Source organism: Lissotriton helveticus, chromosome 5_1 (assembly GCF_964261635.1).
Source record: "Lissotriton helveticus chromosome 5_1, aLisHel1.1, whole genome shotgun sequence".
Lineage (NCBI taxonomy): Eukaryota > Metazoa > Chordata > Amphibia > Caudata > Salamandridae > Lissotriton > Lissotriton helveticus.
The window spans coordinates 605,138,881-605,166,618 of NC_136065.1; the positions used below are offsets into that span (position 1 = coordinate 605,138,881).

General features: G+C 43.6%; 1 protein-coding gene across 1 annotated transcript in view; it reads left to right on the forward strand.

The window, feature by feature from the left end:
- The window catches only part of FAM13C (family with sequence similarity 13 member C), a 794,386-nt gene that overhangs the window by 531,027 nt on the left and 235,621 nt on the right, over nt 1-27,738 (forward strand). Inside the window, exon 7 of the mRNA XM_078642967.1 lies at nt 23,428-23,638. Coding sequence (XP_078499093.1) covers nt 23,428-23,638 — 211 coding nt within the window. The remainder of the gene's footprint in view (nt 1-23,427; nt 23,639-27,738) is intronic.

The window sequence follows — 27,738 nt, forward strand, 5'->3', positions numbered from 1 at the left end:
TCTAATGCTCATACTACCCCTTCCACTCTTACCAGAATGCAATGTGAAAACCTTGCTTTCTTTTTTGTGGTGAAAGTTGAAAAAATATATTCGGCACTGGCCAAAGATAACTTGCTAAATACCCTACACACTACCATCATGGCCCCCACTTCTACCAGTATAGGGGCTGCCTTTGATCCACGACAATGTTAAATCCACCATTAGGTTAGAATTGTGTTCCCTTTTGGAATTTAGCACTTTCAACTTTCTCTTGGCTAGTATTAAATCAAGTTCCCCTTGTAACCTTCTGCCTATTTCCGTGATGAAACAGCTTGAGGCTCCCACACTCCTGCTGACCATGGACCTCCTGAACACCTCCCTACAGGAAGGTTTTGTCCCTTCTGAATGGAAACATGCCATGGCGCTCCCTCTTTTAAAAAAGCCCAATGAGGATCCCGTCTTACCATCCAACTTCCGTCCCATCTCGCTGCTCCCAGTGTTCTCCAAGAGTCTTGAAAACATGTCAATCTCCAGCTGACATCTTTTGTTGAGTCTCAGAATTTTCTTCACCCTTCCAGTCAGGATTTATAGCTGTTTTTTCGACTTATTCTATTCTACTTGGAGCTACCGAATTTTTGAGACACAGCCTGGACCATGTCAAGACGGTGGCACACATTTTACTCAATCTCAGTGCCGCTTTTTACATGGTGTCTCACACCATCTTGTTGAAAGTTTTACATTCCTTGGGCATTCGTGGCTTAACCTTACAGTGGCCTTGCTCTTTCTTAGCCGACCGAACATTCCAGGTTTTCTCTGCCTTGGCAAGCTCTAATATCCATTAATCTCCATATGGAGTTCCCCAGGGCTATGTGCTGAGCCCTCTCCTATTTAACATTTATGTTAGCCCATTGGCAGATATTGCCGAAGAGGCGGGGTTGTCCCTTTTTTCATATGCTGACGACATGCAAACTATCTTTCCCCTTACTCCATCTAGGGGATCCGATTATTCTGCTCTTCAGGTTGGTCTGAGGAAAATCGCAACTCGGATACTAAACAACGTACTCAGACTAAATGGAGCTAAAACTGAAGTCATGATCCTGGGAAAAGAGCAAGAGCTGTGGGGACCTCAACACTGGCCTGTCGAAATACGCACCCTACCTCAGCCAGTTCAACAAGTTCGCAATCTGGGATTAATCTTTGATGAACACTTGTAAATGAAACAACAAATTACGAAAGTGGCCTCAACCTGCTTAACCATTTTGAAACGCTTAAAGAAAATGTTGTGAATGATACCCTTCTCTGTTCAACGTACTGTAGTCCATGCTCTGATTACGTCCAGGCGGGACTACAGCAATGTTCTATACTTAGGCTTCAACAAAACGACACTACACAGGCTGCAGGTGGTACATAGTTCAGCTGCCAGACTGCTGTGTCAGGTCCCAAGGACTGCATCAGCTACCTACTCCCTTCGCAAGCTTCACTGGCTTAAAGTGGAGAATCGTGTTACATTTAAGGCCTTGTGCTTTATGTTTAAAATCAAATCTGGTGCAGCCCCACAATACTTGCAATCGTTAATTCAACTGTATTCACCTCCACACCTCCTGCATTCTGCTGGACAATCCACATTTTTTATTCCCAGATTCAAATTTACGAGGATGGGTGGCAGGTCCTTTTCATTTCTGGGTCCTACCCTATGGAATTCTCGTCCTGTTTCTATTCGTGAAGAAACCGCTCTTGGAAGCTTCCATAAAAGAGTAGAGACATGGCTATTTAATCAGTAACTGGCGCCGGGAAACCCTTTGGGGTAGCTGAGCAGCTTACAAGTTTAGCTAACATACCATAACACAAAAGTGTGATGGTTGAGGGTTATTTTGAGATGTAAAAGACCATCAAGCATTTCAATGCAAGCACTGAAAGAAAGGCAGAATAACAAAAAAAACAATATCATGAGGTGAAATTACTCTTCTGGGCAGAGCAAAAGCCTACTGAATGTATATGTTAAAGGACTGGTAATTTGTAGGACTGCAAATTGAAAAGTATAGGGAAACACCATAACGTAAGGAAATGCACCCACCCCTGTCAATCAGCACATGAGGAAGCACAACAATGCAGCCCAGACTCTTGGTACTGGCTTTGTGGAGTGAGACAGCAGCTACATTTATGTTGTCTGCTATTGTTGATGTTATGTGGTACACACTGTGTAATGATGTTTCTTCGAGTGTGTGTAATATAATGTTGGATGTCAGATACATTGAGTATTTTCACTATTCAATAGCAACTTACATACTTGTGTAGTCTAAGCACATTTGCCATGTTAACACTTTTACAATGTGACTTATGTGTGTCTAAAGTTATTTGACAATTTAGTTAAAATTAGGTTTAGATCTTTTATTTTTAATCATCAATTCGATTTTTTCAGAATGATATGTAAAGTTTCTGCAAAGTCTTACATTTATTGATTTTTTTATTTCATTTTGATGTTTGGAGTTGTGATTCCTTGCCTCCATTAATTTCTATGGGATTCGCTTGCACTACGTTTGAGTGGGAATGTGTAGGGTATGACTTACTTCATGTCCTGGCTGTAGTAGATTTCTACGTTTTTTGGCTACAATACTGTTTGAATAAATGTAACTACAGTGAACTGCAGCTGACTTACCTTTTTTATAGATGCGCGTTGGAAGGTGGATTATTGGTGGGATAAGTGAACCCATACCACTAGCAATAAGGCCACAAACGCAATATAAGGTCCAGTCAAGGTCTCAATACATTAGCCCCTTGCTCAACCCTCGGTAGCAGCTGCGAGCAGGCAGGCTTAATTTCGGAGACACTTGTGTGAAGCCTTTAAAAACACCAACACATTAAATAAGTAAGACACAACACACAATGAAAATCCACAACCAATTTATAAAAATAGGAAATACGTTTATGATTAAAATGACACTAAAGCGAAAAAATCCAATATAGGGAACCAGAGATATGAATTTTTAAAGAATAAACAACGTTGAGTGCTTAAAACACATAGTGCCAACTTGGGACATCTGGTCGCGCTTAACCAGGACAAAGTCAAAGTTTGAGGCCTACCACAAAGGAGCTCTGGTCAGATACACCAAGCGGAAGGCCCCAGTCAAAATATTTGCCTTCGCACTTTCTGGAGTATTTTTTCTCGTCGTCGAGCAAGGCTCCTCTTGAGTCCGGGATTCGAGTTGACAATGGCAGTTTGGATTAGCGTGAGGCCTCTATGAAATCCTGGAAGTCTTGAGTTCCAGAGCTTTCAGCAGTACGAACCTGAAATCCAGGCCAGTTCGACGTCGGCGGCTTGACTCTCTTCACAGGTCTGTAACCTTATGGAGCTTTTTCCAAAAGTTGCTCCAAATTTCTGGAACCTCTTCCTGAAGTTCCTCTTAAGGGCTCAACGTGTCCAAAATACACAGCCAAAGGTTTATAAGCTCTGAGATGGTTCTTGGAAGTTTAGGACTACAACTCCCACAATGCACCTTGCCAAATCATAAAAAATCCACTGGGCGTACTCCAGGCTGGGGACTTCTTGGGCGAGACGGTGCAGGTGAGCTCTGTTAACCTGTTGCTTTCACTGAGTTCACTCCTTAATTCTTTTTGAAGGAAGGCAAAGTCCTCAGGTCTGTAGCTCCGAGTATGCAGCATGAGTAGTTCTTCAGAGTGCAATCCTTTGGGGTGCAAACCAGGGTTCCAGCAGGGCAGTCCCCCTTCTCCTTGTAGTTTCAGGCCGCAGATCTGAGTTGCTATGCATATCTCACATATTTATCAAAAGTTAAGGGGCAACAAGCAGTGGGGCACCCCTGACCAATGGGGTACAGGGTGCCACCTAAAAGCATGACATCCCTCTCCAAAGAGTGGAATATTCTTGTGTCAAAAAGCACTGTACTTTAAAATTCAAGGTGGAGAATTTCTCTCCTTCGGAGTAAGAGCTGGCTAAACCAACCTACTGGTGTGGCTCATGTCCATTAACCCTCCCTTTCCAGACCTCCTGCAAATTCCATTCCTGGGGCTCCCATCTAGCCTTGGGACACTGAAAGAGAGGTAGGCTTGGCTGGCATTCCTTACTGCCCTGTTCTCTTTGAAGCCCAGTTTGTGTACCCAGCCCCTTCCTGGCCTGTGTCCTGCAGCAGCAGAACTCCACCACCAGATAACCTCTGTCTCTATGCAGGCCACTTATCATCTCATCAAAGCAGTTTTGCCAAGCATGTTATGGGCTGGCCAATCAGAAGATGCTGCTAGAAGGCTGGATTTTGGCTTACAGAAAAAGTTCTGTATTAGTTATGATAAATTCTACTGTGGCAAGATTTATCACTACCAATCTTTTAAGTCCTTGCAATATTATTTTAGCTCACTCTAGTCAATAGCGACACCGTATTACAGTATTCGCATGTTAGCCTATGGAGCTAAAAGTGCTATAATGGAGGAAACAAAATTTGTAGTTTTTCCCTCACCAGGGCATACAAAACATCTTGTAAAATGTCCCTGCTTATTTTTGCATGACACCTTAACCTGGGGGCACCTAGGGTAGACCTTAGGGGTGACTTATATGTAAAAATAAGGTTATTTAATACTTTGGAAGTACCTTTAAATCCAAAGTTGAATTTGCATTGCATGCAATTTTTAATTTAAAAGCTGCTTGCCAAGTAGGGCTGACTTTCAAAATGAAAGCAGGCAACATAGCAGTGCACACGTAAGTGTCTCAAAGCTGCTGGGTCTCTAAATCTACAAGCCCTACCATATACTAACTAGCGACTTACATGCAGGTTGTCAGTGCCAATTGTAATTACACCTAATTACCATATACCTTTCTTAATCAGAGCACTGGCCATGGTCCTGGTTAGCAGAGCTTAGGGCGCAGTCAGAGTCAGTTTCCACCAGTATCAGTCAAAAATGGGGTTGATCAGGGCAAAAAGGATGACTTTCTCACAATGTGTTTTTGTATCTTGCATGTCTCTCCCTGTGCCACTCATTGAGTATGCCTTTGCTCCTCCCACTTTGTAGTAGATGTTCCTGTTATTCAATTGAACCCCTCATTTAACCCCATGCGCGCGGCGCGTTTTCCCGCTGTGCGCTGAAGATTCGAAAATCCCGCGGTTCATGACGAGCTCAGCTCGTCATGAGCGTACGAGAGGTGTACCTCATGACGAGCTGAGCTCGTCATCAGCGTGGAAGGGGTTAATTAGCACTTGTGGCTGAGAACTCCATACACAAGATATTGGACAAGCATAGGCATAGGTGTATGTCATTTGCACTGTGAATTGCATTTATAACTATGTTATGTACTACCCCAAAAGTATTATTAGACATACTCAAATGTGCAGCTGTAAATACCCCTGTGTTGCTAATTAAGGCTGCTACTTGCCTTGGTAAAACCCTAGGCAGTTCTACAGTAGATACCTTTGAACACAATATATGCAATTGTAAGACACCAGGATAGTTATCAACATCTGGAAGTCCATGTAGAAACTGAGTTAACAATGAAAACATTCATGCTCAAAAGAAAGCAGTAGCCATAGTTAAGAAAATGTAACCACTGTTGTAATGTGCAGTACAACTATCAACATCCAGGTACATCTACTGTGTGCAAGAAAAGTATTGTATTTCCTACGAGAAAAAATCCTGTTTTCTGCCATAGGTTGTGCCATTCATAAAGTCATACATGGAATAGCCAGTAATGTCATCAGTTGTGTTATTTGTGATTATATCTATGATGTCAGGTGTGGGGTCACAGGCAAAGATCTCCGGACATTATTTTAGCATAGATGACCCATAATCGGAAATCTGAGTGGGTTTTAGGTTGTGGATTCCACCCTAAAACACAACTAATGTTTTTAAAGATGATTTGTACATTTATTTTTAATAATGTTGATTTGGTTCTGCTCTAAGTATATAAATTCATCATATTTTAATCAAAGCTTTTACACTATATGTTTGGGATGTTTTATACTAAGGATACTGTCTGGAATTGGCCTACGCTTCCGTCCTTGATACTTTGTGTCCTGGGTACCGGGTGTAGTATTCTGGCTTCATTCCTCAGAAACGTCTGGGCATTGTCCTCAGCCAGACCCTGCCGCAATACCCAAGCTACTACCAAGCGAGAGTGCCAACCAACTGTAGTTTGCCTTGGGAAAACGGGTGACATTCTTCTCTAAGAATATCTTGGAAAGTGAAACATAAATGGTTTTGGTGTAGAATACTTTTTCAACTTTACTGGCCAAAACGCCTTAGTATTAACTGGCAATTCTGAAGGGGAACGGATCTGCCATGGTACTCTCCCACTCCGCAGCTGCAAATCATTTATGTGTCTGTGTGAAAGCACTAGGTCCAATACAAAACATTGAGGCGCAGCTGGCAAATACATTTGGACCACAGGAGAAGAAGTGCCTGTATAATGCACTATATCACAAAGAGAAAATGTATTCCAGGAGTGGTAGCAACTGTTCATACTATCCCAGGATTCAACACCCAATCACCGTTCAAACGCATGTACCATGAGGTCCTCGATAACACCAGGAGGCTACAACTGCCGTACCCCCAATTTGCAAAGAAGTAGCAAGAGAGGAGTATTGAGAGTGGTGCACAAATGCTGCTTTCTGTCCCTTGGGCAAGACCAGGTAACTGAAAAGAGATAGAGAGCCAGGAGCTGAAGCTTACTGTTTACAAATGTAAGAAAACTGTTAAGGGCTATGAATTGGCTGGCAGATGGCCACATGGTTTCCAATCTGACCTCTTGGCCTTTAGTTGCTCAATTATGACGAAGTGGGATGCCATCCCTCCTTGATCATCATTATGGGCTTGTGGATCCTGAACCCCTTACAAACACACAGGGACATTTCCATTTTCTGTTGTAAGTTCATGAACTCTAAGTTCAGGTTTCCAGCTTTTGTACTGTATTTTTTACTTTAAGCTTTGTGGGATGACAGGAGGGTGCCATACTGACAATTGTCCCCTACATGGGATGCTCCCTGGTCCTTCTTATGGTGAGTGGGTGTGCTCACACTGTTCTCACATGGCTACATACATTTGTTTTTAAAGATTGAAAATCTTTTAATTGCCAGTGCAGCAAATGGCCAGTAGGATTTTCGTGTCCTAAGCAAACACATCTGATTTATCATTCTAATGTTTGATCCTCAAACCAGTTCATCATCTAAGGATGCTTGGGCGTGATTTATGTTATGCTACAGTCATTTCGTTATGTTATGTTAAGCTTGATATGCAGCAGTTCCAAAATTATGCAATTACGCCACATTGTATGATTACATGCAGTTCGGAAAGCACACATGATGTAGTAGCTTGTCTTCACATCACCTTTGGCTGTGGTCTGTCCACTCTTTTCTTGTCACCTTAAATATCTGTTTGTTGTGGGAAACTAAATAAAATACATTTCAACCCTCATTCTATGTGTTACTGCCTGGCCACTCTGTGCAAAACTTCCCAAGATCAAACCCATGAGTGTGTATACCTTTTTGTAAGATGTAGTGCACATTCTACAAATTGTCACATTTCTAAGAAATCTATGAAAGCCTTTTTAGATTTAACAACATATTGAACCATAACTTAGGAGTTACTACAATCATGTCTGAAATATGTGTATATAGGCTGATTCTCAGTTTATTTCATGGTTTTATCATAGAAATCACTGGAGAATGCCAATATTCTTCACGTGTGAAGTATGCATAATTTAATACATCAAATAGATGTGGATGTAAGCTTATAAATGGCACATGCAATGTATTCAAAGGCCTAGAAATGCTTACCAGGATTGGAAAAGGATCACATAAATTAACTGTAAACTTGGTTATCACCCTGAAAGTAGTATTTTTTGTGGATATTTCCAGACTAGAGGAATAACCTTTCTACACTTATCTGAGCACCGGTCTTAAAGCTGAATTGAAATGGCTTAAGGCATAAAGTGTAGAGAGGTTTACCAAGACGTCTAGGTTTTTCAGAACAGATACACTAAAAGGTGACGTGATTATAAAATCATGTATTTAGAATGAGTGCATTCAAAGTATTTTCACATTTCATTCGTTTCTAAAGTGAGATTGGCCTCGTGGTACTGTTTTGGAGGGAAAACACCCCCAAACTGCATTGCAAGGTGCATGGTATTATCTCTTGCTGTAATACTGTATTGATTTTCTGGAGTCAAATCCTCCAGGTCACACCTGGTTAAATAAATCCAATGAACATGACCCAACATAAGATAAAGGTTTACATATGGAAATTGACGCTGTTGTACTGATTTCAGTATGTTATTCTCCATTTACTAGAGACGTACAGGTAGATAATTTCTAATCCACCAGTAATGCCTCTACTCAGGTTTTCCAGTATCCCTGGTATTGGTAATATTGGGTGTCTATTAATGCAATAAATACAGCAGGACTAATAATTAAGCTTAGGTGTCCTATATATGCAAATACCATACATGTGTAGACTCACATTGCTGATGTTTATATTATGATTGAGTCACAAGGAAATGCACATAACAACAACAAAAGTTGCAAATTACATACACCTACAAGGACGGCTCATTTGTTGAATAATTTATATTTCTACAATTCCCTGGACTTGACAGTATACAGTATTTATGAGCCACACCACTTTCATAACCTTTCACGGCATGTTAAAATCAATTGAGGCATATCATCATAATCACAGTCCTACTTAAGAGCATTTGGTCACCCTGGCAGAATCCTTTACCTCAAAATACTCCTAGTAGGGTGATAAGACATTTGTGTATGTGCAACAAATGCCATGGCATCGGGACACAAAGATGTTGTGTGGAGATGTCGATGAAACAGACAAAAGATAAGAAGTACAAAGCCATTTAGCGGTTGAAAACCATGTGAATCACAAAATCACAGGGCTTGCAACCACAAAAATCATTTTGAAGGTCACAGATGCATTTCCAAATCAGAGAATGGGTTTACTGACTTATTCTGTATCAAAATTGAATCACCCTGAAGATGCTGAGGAAGATCTTGAAATGGCTTCTAAGCAATACCAGAAAAACCTTCACCCACGTCCTCGTCTACAGCAAGTTGGACTATGGGAACACCCTCCATGCCAGGATCGCCAAGCAACTAGCCAGAAGACTAACAACCATCCAGACCTCAGCAGCCAGGCTCATCCTCAACCTTCCAAAGATATCTCAAAGCACACCACGCCTCAGGGAGCTCCTGATACACAAACACGCTCATTTCAAACTCCTCAAAAACACATTCAAGGCACTGCATGATTTAAGCCCCATCTATCGGAAAAGTTGCATCTCCTTCCACCAGCAGTAGAAAAACATGTACATGGGGTAACAAAAACGGCATATTTGTCTAATGTTTGACCAGCAAGAACCATCTCTGAACAGGACTTTACATGCATGAACCAAGCACGTATTGGTGGTATGTTTGTAAAAGAAGTTTCAGTTGGCACTGCTTTAACGGTGTTCTGTGGTGTATTTTAAATGGCCATATGAGATCTGTCTCTCTGGGCTTAAAATTGAGAGCTGTTCAAAACATTTTACCAGCTCATAACGATTCTGGCTATGCTTGTTATTTACCTGAGATAGGAAGAAGCCTGCATCAGAGGCCTTTGTGTGAGCACAGTGGTGATATCACAGAATATTCCTCCTGTTAATTTTGTAAACTGTCCCACTATCACCCCTCTCTCTTTTTGCCCCTTACAATAAAAGAAAATCCTCCCCAGACAAGCATGCTTCTCACACAAGGGTACACCCAGCAAATACTACACTGCCAGATCTGATAAAGCTATTTAAGAAATGTCAGTGTGAATACCTGCTAAACTTGCAGCATGACCCATAGAAGTAGTCATCCACTAGATTTTATGAGCAGCTGTTTTATTGATCTGTTATACAAAATGTGGGCCTATCAGTAAGACATATCAGTGATGGTACTAAATATTGACACTCTTTAATGTGACCTCTATTATTAGCTTCCCATTATGGAATACATTGGCCTTTAGGCCCCTTGCACAGCCCACCATACCTTTTACTTCAGTGGACCAGTGTTTCTCTACACCACGCTCTGGCATTATGTGCCTGTCCAAACTCGAAGATCTACTTAGGGTCAAACAGATACACAGTACTTCGCTAGGGGGTTCTCCTTATTTTACGATTCCTCTTTTTTCTGAATCTCTCTTCCACTGAACCTGTGTTCAATCCTAGACCCATTTTCCTTTCTTGGTAAGGTGAAAATATATAAATATATATATATATTGCAATACATTGATCACAGCCCAGGGACCTTAAGTTGGATTTTTAATTGAGAGACATAGAGAAAAGGAGCATAGCTAAGAAGATGCATATGGTCAAAAGAGAGACGGATGATAATTTTAAAGAAGATCTGTGGGACTAGTGTGTGCTAATCAAGGCAATACATTTACGCCAGGAAATTTATTAGAGCAATAATGATGCAATACATACTCAATATGTATAATATTAAAGATATACCATTGGTTATACTACTGTTAACCCCTTTGCTGCGTTTGGCGGCCAACGACCATCGCGAGCACTACCTCAGTAGTGCTGCGCAAGTCCATTGGCCGATGCAGCCCCGCCCACTCCGCTAAACCGCCGCACCGCAGCGGAATTGCTGCTGCGGTTAAGCGGTTAAAGGATTTGCCTGCAATGCCTGTAAATGAACAGTTTTCTGTGAATATTCTGTCTTAAACCATAGCCTAAATTCTACCTTCTGTTAGAGTTATGTATCATTTGTTGATGAACCTGCATTGTTTCTGTTTGAAAATAAAAAATAAATAAATACCGAAAAGAAAATATGATATGATGGTGTTACCTTCTCAGTCTATTTGAGAAGTCTTATTTCTAGTCATGTAACCACAACAATGTAAGCAACATTGGGGCTTTACATAACCTGATAGCTCCAGTTTTTCTGGAAATAAGCACTCATTGCAGTTCGATTACTGCTTTTCATTTTCGATGATGCCCCCCATGCTGATGTTGCCACAGACTGGTTGATGTACATAACCTACACATTGTGCATGCTTAGGTTTACTATACCTAACTTCACATATATGTATCTGGTCAATATATCTTCAAGGTTTGCAGAATTGTAGTTAAGAAAAGTAAATGTATATTTAAGAATATGTAATCACCTCCACAATATTTGGTTGTCAATATTTTTGCTAAGATATTTTTGTAGTAGGATATTTCTGTATTTGATATTCTGCATTACAAACCACAGGAAATTGCCCGCAAAAAAGCCGATAATAAAAAACTAGGAAAATGTCCAGAATTATTTTGTGATAACTTTATTACCACAAGTTATTCTTTGCTTTTTCTGCTGTCAATTGAAATCCTGTGGTATTATTCCAAAGTAACATTAACTCGATTCTACTCGATTCTAAAAGAGTTCCAGGGAGTGTCTGTGCACATAGTCACGCACAATTGTGTGATAAACTTGGGCTGCAGCATGCACATATTTTAATGTCTAGGGAGTCCTTTATACATTACCTATCACTTCTTAAAATTGTTTATTTTTTATTTTGATAGATTTTTATTGCGTGAACATGACCCTTGTGGGTATCAGAACACCTTTCAAGTTTACAGAGAGTAGAGCCAAAAAAGCAATAATAACAATAATATCATAGCTCCACCTGGTATCTGTTACCCCCTCTGTGCTCCAGTCCTCGAATTCACGGCCGTCCTCCACCCGTAGGCTCCCACCTTCGCCATCATCCTAGGTGGTCCAGCGGTGAGTTCTGTCTCTTCTTTTCTCTACTTTGCTGCCTTTTCATTTTTCTATATTTCTCTGTATTTCTCTTTATTCTGTTCCTTTTTCTTTGCCTTTTTCTATGTCATTCTGTGCCTCTTCGCTTCCTGCCACTGCTCAGCCCTGCAGCCGGCCCCATACAGCGCCGCTTTCCACCTCCCAGCTAACCAGCCGCTTCCACCTCCATACCACTACATAATGGCGGCCGCTGCGTTGTGAAGGAACCACCTCGCTGACATTCATCTTCTGTTGCTCCCCCACTGCGCAGCTCCACGTGGTAGCTGTTGCCCCCTCTGCACTTACGTCCTCGATTTTGAGGCCCTCCTCCACTTGCAGGCTTCCACTAGAGCCTCATCCCTGGTGGTCCAGTGGTGGTTTCTTTCTCTGCTTTTCTGTCGTTTATTTTTCTGTATTTCTCTTTATTCTTTGCCTTTTTCTGTGCCCTTTTCTTTGCCCCTTTCCTTGCCATTTTGTGCCTATTTGCTGTCCGGCCCTTGCGTCCCCACCCGCTTACAGCACCACTTCCCACCTCACAGCTGACCAGCCTCTCCCACTTCCCTACCACTACTTAATGGCATCCGCTGCGTGGCTGCGCGAAGACGTGAGCAGCGGGTGTGCTGCCAGCGCACCGTAGGCTCACCAAAGGCAAGCCCATCTGCCCCATCCGTACCTGGACAACGCCTAGCGCCATGGACCCTGGTCCCACGTCCCTTTCACCGCTATGATGCCAGCATCGTCCACGCCATCAACATCGGACGCTCAACCACCTGCAACCCTGCATTGCCAAATGACACCCAAGGACCATTTACCTGCCACAACTGAACCTTCTCCTGCCTTTGCACACCAGACCTACCAACCCACTGCCCCCAAAAACCGGACTCAACCACCTCAGCTGCATCCTACTCAACACACGATCCCTCAACAAAAATGCTTTTTAAATCTGGGAACTGCTTAACTCTATCTCCCCTGACATCGGATTCTTCACAGAAACCTGGATGAACCCTACCTCTGCACATGATATCTCCACCACCATCCCCGGACGTTAAAAAATCATCCAAAAAGTCCATGCCAACAGACCAGGCGGAGTCATCGCCATCGTACACAAAACTGCCCTCTGCCTCACAACTGGCTCTGGCAACAACTCACCCGACATGAAGCACTTCCACTTCCAGATCCAGATCAAAACAAACTTCACCTTCCGTTGCACCCTCCTTCTAAAGACAGTCCGACCCCAACCCCCCTTTCAGCAAATCCATTGCCAACTTCATCGCACCCCACCCTCTCACCTCAACAGACTACATCCTCCCGGCACCTCAATTTCCACATGGACAATCTCGGTGACCCCAACACCTCAGCCCTACGGAAGAACCTCACCACCATCGGACTCAAACAACTAGTCACCTCTTCAATGCACTGAGTAGGACACACGCTTGACCCCATCTTCTCTGCAAGCTACAACATCATCTCTGTCGGCCACATCTCTGAACTTCAATAGACTGACCACCACTGTGTCCACTTCTCCTTCACCAAACCCACGCAACACCACTGCACCCACCACTATCCATGCAGAAGCTGAAACAATGTCTCAGAAGACCAACTTGCCACCATCCTCTGCAAGACCCCACCACCAACCTCCACGGACACCAACACATCAGCTCGTAACCTCCACCTATGGATCTCCAACTGCTCCAACACACTTGCCCCCCTTAGGAAACCTTCCGGCAAACAGCTCCCTGTGACATTTACATGGCCCCACTGGCAGCCATCCTCTGAAACTACAGACTAAACTTCATCTCCTACGCTGAAGACACCCAGATGGTTCTCTCCCTCACCGACGACTTACAGCCGCAAAGAACAACTTCCACAACGGGATGAAGGCAGTCACCACCTTGATGAAGGACAGCTGCCTCAAACGCAACTCTAACAAAACCAATGACCTCATCCTGGGAACCACCTCGCCGCCTTGGACAACTCCTGTTTGCCCACAGCACTTGGAGCCCCCCCCAAACCCACCAACCACACATGTAACCTTGGCATCATCCTTGACTCCTCGCTCTCAATGAACCTCCCAATCAATGCCATATCATCCTCCTGCTTCCATGCGCTCTGCCTGCTTTGAGAGATCTTTAAGTGGATCCCCACCGAGTCCAGAAGAACGGTCACCCTGGTGCTTGTCAGCAGCAAACTCGACTACAGCAACACACTCTACGCCGATACCACCCACAAGCTACAAAATAAAGATGCAAAGAATCCAGAACATCGCAGCGAGACTTATCCTGGACATCCCCAGACACAGTGACATGGCCGGTCACCTGATAAACCTCCACTGGCTCCCAATCAACAAAAGAATCCCCTTCAAGCTCCTCACACACGTATGCAAGGCCATCCACAACATCGGACCTTTATACCTCAACCACCACCCCTCCTTCTACACTCCCGCCACATACCTCCCCTCTCCCAACCTGGCTACTATCCTACATATCTGTAAGACCACAGCTGGAGGAAGGTCCTTTTCCTACCTTGCCACAAAGACCTGGCACTCATTTCCCCTACATCTCAGGCAATCACCCTCACTGTCTCAATTCAGGAAGGACCTTGAGACCTGGCTTTTTGACTAAAGTAGCCCTTCAACTGAACTGCTGAACACCCCCAGTGTCTTAAGACCCTAACAAGCGATTAACCGCGCTCTATAAGAATCCTGATTGATTGATCAACCATTTTTCAATGACAGGTGACTGATTGGGTGGGGCGATTAGGAGAAATTCGGTTTTGTGAATATTAAGTTTGAGTTGCTAGCCAATTTTGAGATTTCTGTAGAGTTGTGCTGAGGGAACACATGTATTTTTGGGGCGGAGACTTTTAAGTGTAGTTGGGTATCGCCAGCATACATGTTGTAGTGGATGTTGGATGAACTCAGAATTTCCTTTAGAGGCTGTAGGAAAAGGTTGAAGAGAGTGGATGAAAGTGAGGTGTACTGTGGAGCCCCTAATGTGATCGAAGTGGTGTGCAATAGTGAGTGGTTAACCTTGACTCCTTGAGTCCTGCTTTTTTTTATATGAGGTGAAGCAGTTAAGTACTGTTCCTACTAGCCCCATACAGTGTGCCGTCAGGTATAGTAGGTTGTCATGCTTAACCATATCCTATGGGGGACGATAAGTCAAGGACTATTGAAAGGCAAGATTGGTTCTGATCCAGTATTTTAAATGCATTGTCCTAAAGCATGTTTATTTAATTGACACAGTCAGTTTTTTACCAGAAATACACTGGGCGTATTTGAAAGTATGAAACCCATTTTAATCTGCCACATTCACCAGTTAACAATTCTGCCACCATCATCCATTTGACAATGGATGATAGTGGCAGAATAACACAAAATGAGCATTGCTTTGTGAAGTGTAACGGCTGTATTGTCATAAACATCACAGATTAGAAAACCTAGCATACATTGTAGTCACTATTCAAAGCGTCTTTTGCAATGACATTTTCTGAGGTAAAAGCAGGTAATGGGGATGTTTACTGATGGCTGAGAATGCGTGGTTATGCAATTCAAAGTAGAATATTTTTGGGAACACATTTGAAATACATTTTTATATAATCTGCGGGATAAGCAATACAAATGTATTGGTATGAAGTGTGAAATGTTACATCTAAATTTTAAACTGTAGCGCATTGCCTGATAAATGAACAGACTTTTCTTTGCACATCCGCACTTTGCTTCTCAAAGTGCACAGGTGTTGTTTTATTTTGTACTAAGCGCACCAGCCGACATGTAGTTTTGAAACATTTCACCCAGACTGATAGTTCCAACTAAGTGCAGTTTAGGAAACCGTTTTACAAACGCTGTGAGTCAAAGACGTAGAGAGCTACAGCGATGTGGATTCAGTCTCTCTGCTGTGCGTCCTTCAAGTTCAAAGGAAAGTGCACACTGTGCCCTGCCGCAAGGCCAGTCAGGTTAATACACTGCAAGAACAGAACCTTTTATTTTCGACTTTTCCCTTTCACGTCTTTGAAAATGAAACTGTTTTATTAATTGACTACGCTGGTAGATTGATTAAAAATAACTGCTTATTAAGGGGACTGGGTGAGAGGAATAACTGCTCAATTGAATAGTACAAACAGAGCATAATCGCCCAGAGCCCTACCTGACAGCGCCTGAATCGCCTGAATCGACCAGAACTCCGGATTCCCGCCACCAGTCGCGCCGCCGCCTCGGGACTACGTTTCCCATCAGGCTCAGCGGCGGCGCGTTCCCCGACGCGGCAAAAGCGCCGGGAGGGGCACTACAAAGCTGTAAGCCCTCGGTGGAGCGGGGGGGAGTCACAAACAGAGCATAATCGCCCAGAGCCCTACCTGACAGCGCCTGAATCGCCTGAATCGACCAGAACTCCGGATTCCCGCCACCAGTCGCGCCGCCGCCTCGGGACTATGTTTCCCATCAGGCTCAGCGGCGGCGCGTTCCCCGACGCGGCAAAAGCGCCGAGAGGGGCACTACAAAGCTGTAAGCCCTCGGTGGAGCGGGGGGGAGTCACAAACAGAGCATAATCGCCCAGAGCCCTACCTGACAGCGCCTGAATCGCCTGAATCGACCAGAACTCCGGATTCCCGCCACCAGTCGCGCCGCCGCCTCGGGACTACGTTTCCCATCAGGCTCAGCGGCGGCGCGTTCCCCGACGCGGCAAAAGCGCCGGGAGGGGCACTACAAAGCTGTAAGCCCTCGGTGGAGCGGGGGGGAGTCACAAACAGAGCATAATCGCCCAGAGCCCTACCTGACAGCGCCTGAATCGCCTGAATCGACCAGAACTCCGGATTCCCGCCACCAGTCGCACCGCCGCCTCGGGACTACGTTTCCCATCAGGCTCAGCGGCGGCGCGTTCCCCGACGCGGCAAAAGCGCCGGGAGGGGCACTACAAAGCTGTAAGCCCTCGGTGGAGCGGGGGGGAGTCACAAACAGAGCATAATCGCCCAGAGCCCTACCTGACAGCGCCTGAATCGCCTGAATCGACCAGAACTCCGGATTCCCGCCACCAGTCGCGCCGCCGCCTCGGGACTACGTTTCCCATCAGGCTCAGCGGCGGCGCGTTCCCCGACGCGGCAAAAGCGCCGGGAGGGGCACTACAAAGCTGTAAGCCCTCGGTGGAGCGGGGGGGAGTCACAAACAGAGCATAATCGCCCAGAGCCCTACCTGACAGCGCCTGAATCGCCTGAATCGACCAGAACTCCGGATTCCCGCCACCAGTCGCGCCGCCGCCTCGGGACTACGTTTCCCATCAGGCTCAGCGGCGGCGCGTTCCCCGACGCGGCAAAAGCGCCGGGAGGGGCACTACAAAGCTGTAAGCCCTCAGCGTCGCGGGACGCGAGCAGGACGCCCGGGGCGAAGCCCGGGCAAAGGGCGGGCCCTCTACGGCCCTCAAAGGCCAGATAAGGCCGGACCGGGCCATATTCTTTTGCAGTTAGGATCATGTCTACATCAGGATTTGATGTTGTATTACCTGCATTAGAGACCCCTATTCTTGGCCCCCTTGATAAATTTTTCTTCAAAGCTACAGGTGAAATCGACAGAGACCTGGCCTTGGCAGAGCGTCGTATTGCACGGCGTCAATCTATAGAGTTATTGAAAAACATCACTCAACTACCAAATCCGACTCTTATTCCTGAGCCCCTTCCTCTTAACTCGACCCTAAATAATATAGATGAAGATCTAATGAATACGGACAATGTTCCCTCAGTGTTCCGATCCTTTTTATCACCAAATAATGGACCTTCTTCCCCATCCCCATTAAAATCTGCTCATAATACTACCTCTGCACTCCCTGATCTTATTGATTTGGTCACGCCAAATTTGCCAAAGATTGCAGAGTTTGTCCCTCCCGAAATATTTGAAATTCCTTCCTCTTTGGCCACCCAAAAAGTAACCATGTTTCAACCTTTCCCACTTGTTTAAAAGTTAGATAAACCCCCACTTTCTAAAAATCAACCCAACAAGAAACAGGTTATTATTAGATCTCCACCAAAAAAACGACGCAAGAAAGTCGCCATGAAAAGTATTCCTAAAACCCCAACATCGGCTAAAGCATCATTAACCAAACAACTTCTACAAATTGTGGAAGGAACATCCAGACCACCCAGGGAAATCCTTACTTCCTGCGTGCCCCCTACGATTAAAGATTTTGTGGACGCCATGGAACACCTTGTTAAGGCATTGCTAATACCCATACATGAGAGAGTCAAAAGAATAGCTACTCAACTTGACACTCTCTCAGAATCTCTGACCCAAAAACAACCAACTAAGGGGGCCGCAAATGCTGTCTCAAGTTCAACAGTTGATAACAAACCTACTCATGGTCCAGAACTTAAAACTCCAAATGCAAATCCCACTACATCGGCTGATGGGGGAACAAATTCGAAAATAGAAACAATGTCCAAAGTACAGAAATCTAATAAGCAATCTACGGCTTTAAATCAGCAAAAAACCCACCCCCTGGCCCCAACAAAAAAGACAGGAACCACTCATAATTCTGTTCCCCCTCCAAAAGTGCCTTCTGATACTTATTCAACACAAATTAACTCGCTCATAGCCTCAGTAAAAATGGGCAAGGCACAAACCACTCCTGAAAAAATGCAGTCCGCAGCCCCACAGGAAAAACGTCCACCTAAAAGATATGTTGACTTACCTCCTGCCGCAGCACACAACGTTATCGTTCTGACGGGAGTAATACCACTATCTCCTACAGGTGGCTATGAAAACCATCACAGCCTAAAAAATAAGGTGATTTTTTGGCTTAGAGAAAATAGGCTCCTACCCCCCCACATAAATGGTGACATAACAAGGGTCAAAAGAACCCAGTGGATTGGGATCCGCCCCAAAGATATTGAAGGGGACGTAGTAATTGTTACCTTCAAAGATCCGAGGGTCATCATGCATATAACAGACTGGTTTTCGGGTTTTAACAGGGGTCCAATTTCACCAAAACCCCTAGCCTATTTCTATCCTGAGGCGTTAATGCACCCTAAATTACACCAACCAAAACCTTATTACGATAATTCCACGTCTGTGCATTACAGGAATTACAACCGAAGGAATAGAATAAGAGAACAGCCATTTCTTCCTCTGATTGATTACACACATCTGCCAACTCCACGGCATTACCCAGAGGGGTTCCTTCTACCCCCCCCGTTTGTTAATCCAACTTGGAACCTACCTTGCCATAACTACTATGAGACACTCTACGGGCTGGACGACGTAGAATGACTCAATCAAGACAAGGAAGTAAATCATGATAGGGGGAGTCGGGATCATAAAATTACTCATACCGATGCCCTACAGGATGATCCAGTAGATGGTCCCATTAATAACCTCACAGAAAACGAGTCTAGAAATATAGTATTAATTCCAGAAAGGAGCAATCCCACAAGTTTATCCTGTCTTTCCTTAAATACCTCTGACAACCTAACTTCCACCCACAAGGTAGACCGAGACAATACGCTCAAGCTCCAATTCCTTTCATGGAATTTGGCAGGCCTTTCTTCAAAAACTACAATACCGGATTGGCTACAGGTTGTTAACCAATACTCCATCTTGTGTTTTCAGGAAACATGGGCGATTTCTCCCATTCATCTCCAAGGTTTTCAGACATTTCACTCCCCGGCTGCCATGAGCAATCATGGCAGACATAAAGGGGGACTATGCTCTTATATTAGCGTAGCAGTCGGTCATAGGATCAGGAAAACAATACTCAGAGACTCCTTTCAGGTAATTGTAATGGACATTGCTCCGTCACTGTCACTGTTAATTGTCAACTTCTACAACAATCTCACGGTAGAAAAATTGGGGGCTGATTTGGAAGATCTCCATCAAGCGTTGCAAAATACCAAAGAATCACTTGGCGGAGAGTGTGCAATAGCCTTCTTGGGCGATCTAAATTGTCATATCTGCCCACACATTGTAAGAGACGATTGTGACATCTTCGTGACATATGATTCAGACTTTGGCAACGCTACTTTTAACCATTTTTTGCACACAATATCTGGGGATCTTTTTAATAATTTTGCGACCACATTCAATTTACGTTTTGTAAAAGAGCTTCTTCAAACCCCACGACCTCATAAGTCAACCTTTCATGGCAGAGGTTTGAATACTACCATAGATTTTATTCTATTTTCAAAAACACACGCAACGTTAATACAAAACTGGAACACCCTCGACCACTTATACAGCGACCACTTTCCTCTGTCCATGTCCATCGAGCTACCGTGCTCTATAAAAAATCAAACCCTACATAAGGTTAACTATCAACAACCTATTAAAATGGGAGCCACAAATGGATATTGTGTTAAATGGTCCAAAATTAATCCAAACAACCTTCTTAAAAACTTAGTCGACAAGAGGAAGGAGGAGATCTATACCTGTCTTTCTATTAATAACAAGCCCGATGACATCTGTAAAGCCTTCATTAAAATTCAGGATACCCTGAAAGAACTTTTGATTAGACAGTTTAAACCAGGTCCCATTGAATATAAAGGATGGTTTGATGCAAATTGTTTAAAGACTTTGAAAAACCTAAAAAACTTGCTGCATGTCATACCCAAACCCCAAACAGAAATACGTTTGGCAAGGACTCAATATCGTTTAGCCATAAAAAATAGGAAAAGGACACTAAAACAGGAAGCATGGCAGAATTTGGTTAAAATATCGGAAATGGGTGATATGTCAGCCTTCTGGAGACTTATAAATTCCCCCTTACCATGGGTGAAAATACCTGAAAGGAACTTGGATATGGCAATAAGTGGAGAGACGTGGGTGGAACACTTCCAGAAGTTATATTCGAATCCAACATGTCTGAATACTCTGGAATCAGAATGCCTCCCCTTTTTAAAGTCAAAGCCACAGCAAGAAAGTCCCCGGATAACCCCTTTTTCACTTGAGGAGGTGGAACTGGCGATTGCAGAAAGTCCTGCAGGGAAGGCACCTGGACCGGATGCAATTCCTGCAGACGTCTACAAGGCAGAAATGGAATTTTGGGTACCTCTTCTGACCTCTGTCCTAAACTCGATAAATATTGTCGATCTCCTTCCAACATGGGGAGAGGCAATTGTAATTCCAATTTTTAAAAAAGGAGACAGACACTCGCCATCATGTTACCGGCCTATATCTCTCCTCGATACCCTGATGAAAATTGTTGGACGAATAATTCTGAAAAGACTTACCATCTGGCTGGAGGAGAAAAACGTATTGTCACAATTACAATATGGCTTTCGGACAGGCAGAGGGACGATTGAACAGGTCCTCAATTTACATCTAATTAAATCCAAATACATCGATATTAAAAAACGCAGTCTGTATATAACGTATATAGATCTTACGTCAGCATTTGACTGCGTTCAGCATGACCTACTATGGGACACACTACACCAATTTGGGATAGATCCATCAATCCTACTATTCATTAAGGCTCTGTACAGAGAAGCCGGAGCCAGAGTTAGATTTGGTCTGAGGGGAGAGTGCTCGCCACGCTTTAATATCAATAGAGGGGTCAGACAGGGGTGCATTTTGGCACCTCTGCTCTTCTCCCTCTATATAAATGCGATTGGCGAGCATCTCAAAAACATCGAGTGTGATTTCCCAAAAATAGGAGGACAACCGATCCCAATCCTGCTATATGCAGATGATGCCGCAATCCTCTCCCAGACTAGAATGGGCCTACAAAAGGCAGTCTCAGAGTTTACGGTTTTCATGAAGATCAAGGGTCTCAAAGTGAATATAGGTAAATCTTACTCCATGCTAAGTAATAAAGGCCACAAAAAAATCCCCTGCCCTATCTACATCGAGGGCCAAAAATTGGAAACAGTGGAGGTATTCACTTACTTGGGTATCTGCCTTCATAGAAAGTTATCCTGGAAGGCGGCTATACACAAGAGGAAACTTACCTTTGTGAGTGCAATTGGCGGGCTCCGTGACTTCGCAAGTAAAATAGGGGGAAGACCGGTGAAACAATTATTAATGGTATATAAAGCAAAATGTGTTAGCACTGCTACATATGGGGCAGGCCTTTGGGGAATCGACAAAAACCTCTCGCCAATACAAATTGTGGAAAATAATTTCGTTAGGTATCTCCTGGCCTCCTCAAAGGCAACTTCGGTGTATCAGATGCACATCGAATTGGATATACCGTATATAACAGATGTCATAAAATCTGAACCTCCCCTCCTTTGGCACAAAATTTGGACCACGCCCGAGACTGATTTTAATAGAGAGGTGATACAAGATATTTTAAAATTAGAAGGGGCTAAACATTCTCTACCAAAATGGTTGGCCTACGTGAAAAAGTTCTTTCTGGCAATCGGGCACCAAGAATGGTTTACAGATCCCTCTTCATTAGAAAATATCTCACGGAAAGGCATAAGAAAGACGCTTATGGCCCACCTGGAAACAGCCAGATGGAACAAATGGAAGCACTGTGATACTATTCTGGCATATCAAAGGGTGACACCACACAAGGGCCTTCAGCTTTACCTTTCAACAGACTACTCGTGTTATTCGAGGATGCTGCTTACCAGATTCAGACTGGGTTCTTTTTTCCGTTATGTAACATTCCCATTATGTAATGACTGGTCTCGGTCTCTTTGTTCCTGCCCTTGTGATAACATATCCCAACAAACTAATATCCATACCATTCTTTTTTGTAAATACTATGGGTTACTGAGAAAAGCTCTACTATTACCTCTGCTCAAAAGATGGAATCTCAGGTCATGTAAACTTGCCTTTGAGCGTTTACAAGAACTCGAAGACAGGGAGGTGAAAACAAAAATGGAGCAGTTTTTAAAATTATTGATAAAATTCAGGAATACGTTAGACTGATATCGGAGAACACAACCAGTTTTGTTTTTTTCTTTTACTGTCGTTTTTTTAATTCATTTTAATAATGTTTTTATCAATTTGTATAACAATGTATGCTTATATGATATTTGTTTGAATATCGAATAAAGCTTATTTTGAACCTTTGAACCTTTGAATAGTACGAATTGTGTTTTTGATTTAAGGGAAGGAATAGTGGGTGGGGAGGTGGGGAGGTGGGGAACTGGGTGTGCTGCTCGACATTGACATGCTGGATGTCTATGTTTATGATGAGAAAAGCTAATAAAAACGTCCCCCCCGCCCCCCCCAAAAAAATAACTGCATATTTAGAGATGTATTTTATTTCTACAACTTATTGGAAGCAGGAAAAGACTTGAAGTCTGATTCCCAAAGATAAACTTACAGTTTTGTATACATTTACTAAATTTTTGGGATTGAAAAACTACACATTCTATTTAGCTAATAGTAATTTCACAACTGCAGAGAACTCCGCACATAAAAGATAGGAAAGGCCTAGGTTTTTGTGAGCGGAGTCTCCGCCGTGAGTGTCTCTGTAGTTGTAAAATTACTATTAGTAACAATAAACTCGAGGTTTGTGAATACCCAAAAAATTATAAGAATACGCACAAGTGTAAATTTACTTTTGCGTGTAACTGTGTGTTACAATGTGGCCCAAGAGTGTTGTCATCTTGACACAACTAGTGCTCGCTGTTATATTTATTTGATGGAGACATTAAAAGCCTTAAACCGTTTGGACCCAATTTAGCTCAGAGTACACCTTAAATCACCTAGCTGTGCCTTTGTTTGTTCTGATTTGTGTTCCCATTTCTGTGATTGCAGAGCCTCAACCGACACATAAAGACTGGCAGAAGGAAGCGGACTGTGCGCCCGAAGAGCAGCATGGCCTCGCCACCAGCCATTTGCTGTATCATATCACTGACGGAGACAACCCTCTCCTGTCACCTCGCTCTTCGATTTTTTGTCAAAGCCAGAGATATGTCCTAGACCCTGAATCAGCGCCCTCTCCACCGAGCTCTCAACAGTTCATGATGTAAGACACTTCTTTTTGGCTGAAAACCTTTTTTAAAAATTTGCATTACTTTCATTATGAGTTAAATAATAATATGAGAGGTTGAAGTTAAATTGTAAGTAGGAAGTTTTGTCTTGGAATGTTTGAATGTAGTACAATGCTGTGAAAAATATACATGTTTGATGTACAGTATGAAATTGAAATACCATTATAGGCAAAATTAGAATTAAAGCTGGACCTGGCTAAGAGTGGATGAAGAGGAATGGATGTCTCAACACTTGGAAGAGCCTTTAACCTCATGAGCCCTTGGCTTATCCCATATAGTTAGCGACAAAATGTTATGGTTTTACGGCATCCAAATGTGTTTGGCAGATTTTGTCATTTGGCTGTTGTTTGCCTCCCAGTTCACAATAGAACACTGTAATTGACAGTGCATATAGTTCTCTCACCATACGAAGTACTACACTCTTAGGATAATCATATACTCTGGACCATAGGTGACGTCATAAACGAAGGAGTTTATCAAAAATGTAGTATTCCATCTCTCACGTGGTACAATACTCCCTTCAGGCCCTTAAAACAAACCTCATATAAACAGAATCTAGTGCAGAGTGATTCTTTAAAAAAAAAAAGCACACAGAATGAACAGTGCTTGTGGTACTGGTTACTTTGTTGTGAAAATAGCAGTAATGATACCACAACAACCCCCTGGGGCAGTCTGGTCCAAACAAGGCTCTCTTGAATCAAAAATAACGAAAGCCTTTGACCAGGTCCTTGCTGTCAATTATTTTGTGTGGTCTGTCTTATGTTCTCAATTAGAGCTTATTTTGTGATTAGTGCCTGTATTATTGAGCATGCTTCTTTTTCAGCATCAGTCTGTTCTGTGTCCTATTCAACAACAGTCGTAAACAAGCATTTGCAATCCAATAGGTCTCGCATTTGCGATAGTTTGAGCTATTGGCATTTAAATGACAATGCTTTTTATTTATGTGTTTTGAAAACCTGCAAGCGGTGCGTAAACATGCATTTTCTAATTCTAGGTCTTGCTTATGAGAAGCAATGCTGGCGGTAACTGTGCCTTTTTTACTTCCAGTCTTGCCTCTCATAAGCAAGGACTATAAGTAAAAAGTGAGTGTTTTTGCACAGCTTGCAAGTTTTCAAAACACCAAGATAAAAGGCGTTGTCATTTACAGTGCCAATAGCTCAAACTCTAGCAAATGCTAGACCTATTGCATTGCAAATGCTTGTTTCTTTCCCCATGTAGAGAGGGACATCCTTTTGCAATGATCCTGCTGGGGGATTGTGAAACACTCAGCCCATTAAAGGAAAATGATATGGGAAGTATGCAGTGTACTCCCCCAATGGAAACTTTTTTTTAAATGTATTTTCACTCAGGTGTTTTTTTTCTCCAAAATACTGTGATAAATACATTAACGCAGATAAATTATTGTGCTGCTTTGCATTCTGCGATAACCTCAGTCAAGCACCAAATTCATGTGCTGTAATGCTCAAGGTCAGAAAAAAAAGTTGCACAGTTCAACCAAACTTATTTCAGCATTTCAGATCAGCATTGATATTGGCCGAGTTTTTAGTAATGATATGAATGGAGCCAGTGCCCTGTGCTTTAACCACTTTCAAGCGGCGCAAATTTTCGAGCTGTGCAGGCGATTTGAATAGTGGGTGGGATTTGGTCGGCCCCCAGCCGTCCTCAGCTCACGCCCACCATGACGCATGAGGGCCGAGGGCCGTCGCGAGCATGCAAGGGGTTAAGCCGATGTCAAATATGTCATTACCGAGCCTGGAGAAGCTATTACCGGCGAAACTTTTACAGTTTATTGCAGACCACAGCGTTTATCGCACCGGCTGTGTTGGAGAAACAGTATACCAATCACAGATGGCATTGTTTACCAGATGTAGTCTCCAAAGGGCCACAGCAGTGCATTTTGTGTTTGTGCAGAGGCTGTCAGTTCGTGCAAACCAGTGAAATCCCACGCTCTCAGTAAATTCCTTTCACTCACGAAGAGATTAAAAGTTGCACCTCAGAAAGATAGTGAGGTAAGGGTAAGAAATAAACAGAGTTTTTAGAAATATTTTGGGACTTTAACCCCTTCCATGCTGCGTCAGCCATTGGCCGACGGCAGCACTACTTCGCTGGTGCTGCCGTCGGCCAATGGCCGACACTGCCCCGCCCGTTTTTTAAAACAGCCGCACTGCTGCGAAATCGCAGAAGCAGCCAACGGGTTAAGGACTGAAAATTATTTGCAAACATATGTTGAAACATTGACATATTTACCTCTGCAGTGTTTTCACTGTCCAGACTCTGGTCTAACAGGGAAACATTCTTTGTTGGGGAGAAGAGAAAACATTCTTATTTTTACTTTTAAAATTAAAAAGTATAATCTGCTGATTGCTACACAGACAGCGAATGGATTTCCTCCTAGGTAAAACTGTTGAACTATAAGTGGCTGAAGATGGCAAAATAAAGTGTGCCATCTAACTGCACGTCATCTTCCACTTCGATGTTGTTCAGTTGGTATGAAATGCAGTGGGCAAATGTGCCTTGCAACTCTAAAAGACAAACAGATAGTTGAGGAAATTACAAGAATGGGAGAGCTTTGGATTATGCATTTAATTAATTTATTTTGATGAAGTCCACATTTCAAGGAATAAATAAACCAGCATGATGTGTTTTCTGGTAAAACATCAGCTGTGTTTTCTGCTAAAAGGAGGCTGTTTTTTGTTGTTAGGGTCAATGGTTTCTCCAGACCTTATTTTTACAAGAGCCTTTGTTGCTGGGGAGGAGAATGAAAAGAGCTGCAATCAAACAATTCCACAATGGGAGGGGGAGGAATTAGAGAATAGAATTAGCCTGCAAGGAATTAGCCTCACACTTTTTTACCTTTGTTTCTCTTAAATGGACAGATAGTCAGTGGCGGCTGGTGACATTTAAAAGTGGTGAGTCTAGTCAGTGGCGGCTGGTGACATTTAAAAGTGGTGAGTCGTAAATACCGCACTGTGACGAGTGAGTGCAGCGAGGCTGAACAACCTATGGGGGGTTCGGGGGGTTCTCCCATGAGAACATTTTGAAAAAAGATTGGGCAAATGGTGTATTCTCAAGCACATTTGAGAAAGAGGTGGCTTGGCGAATACATCTCTGGGAGTAGCCAGACAAGTCTCTTTGCACAGATACATCTCTCTCTCTCCCTGCATTCACATAGGCACAGTCACCCTGCACTCGTAGACCCATTACTCACCCTTCCCTGACACATTACTAAGCCAGCAATCACCCATCCATATCACTCACTCTGGACTCACACAGGTACACTGCTCACCCTGCACTCACACAGACATCACTCACCCTGGACTCGCACAGGCACACTGCTCACCCTGCACTCACACAGACATCACTCACCCTGCACTCACACAGGCACACTGCTCACCCTGCACTCACACAGACATCACTCACCCTGCACTCACACAGGCACACTGCTCAACCTGCACTCACACAGACATCACTCACCCTGGACTCACACAGGCATCACTCACCCTGGACTCACACAGGCACACTGCTCACCCTGCACTCACACAGACATCACTCACCCTGCACTCACACAGGCATCACTCACCCTGGACTCTCACAGGTACACTGCTCAACCTGCACTCACACAGGCACACTGGTCAACTTTCACTCACACAGGCATCACTCACCCTGGACTCACACAGGCACAATGCTCAACCTGCACTCACACAGACATCACTCACCCTTCACTGCACTGCACTCAATAGGTTTCCTTTATTACAGCCTGTCTAGACCTGACATTGCCTGGTGACAGGCTACAGTAGATAACACCACGTCTGCTGTGGCTTCTGAGCAGGTGGGGGTGCTTAGCACAGACCCGAGAATGCAAGCAATCTCCCCACAGACACTGGCGATATTGTAGTTGTTGTAGGCTGTTAGTCACTGCATGCGAAGACGTTCAGCAATTGCCCCCAGCCGTGTGTGCGCCCCGAGGACTGACATCATTCAACCACCATCTGTTAGAACCAGGAAAACCAAAACAAACATCGACAAATAAGTTTCCTGGCTCCCCATGAACTTGTCTCCAAAAGGTAGTAATGGG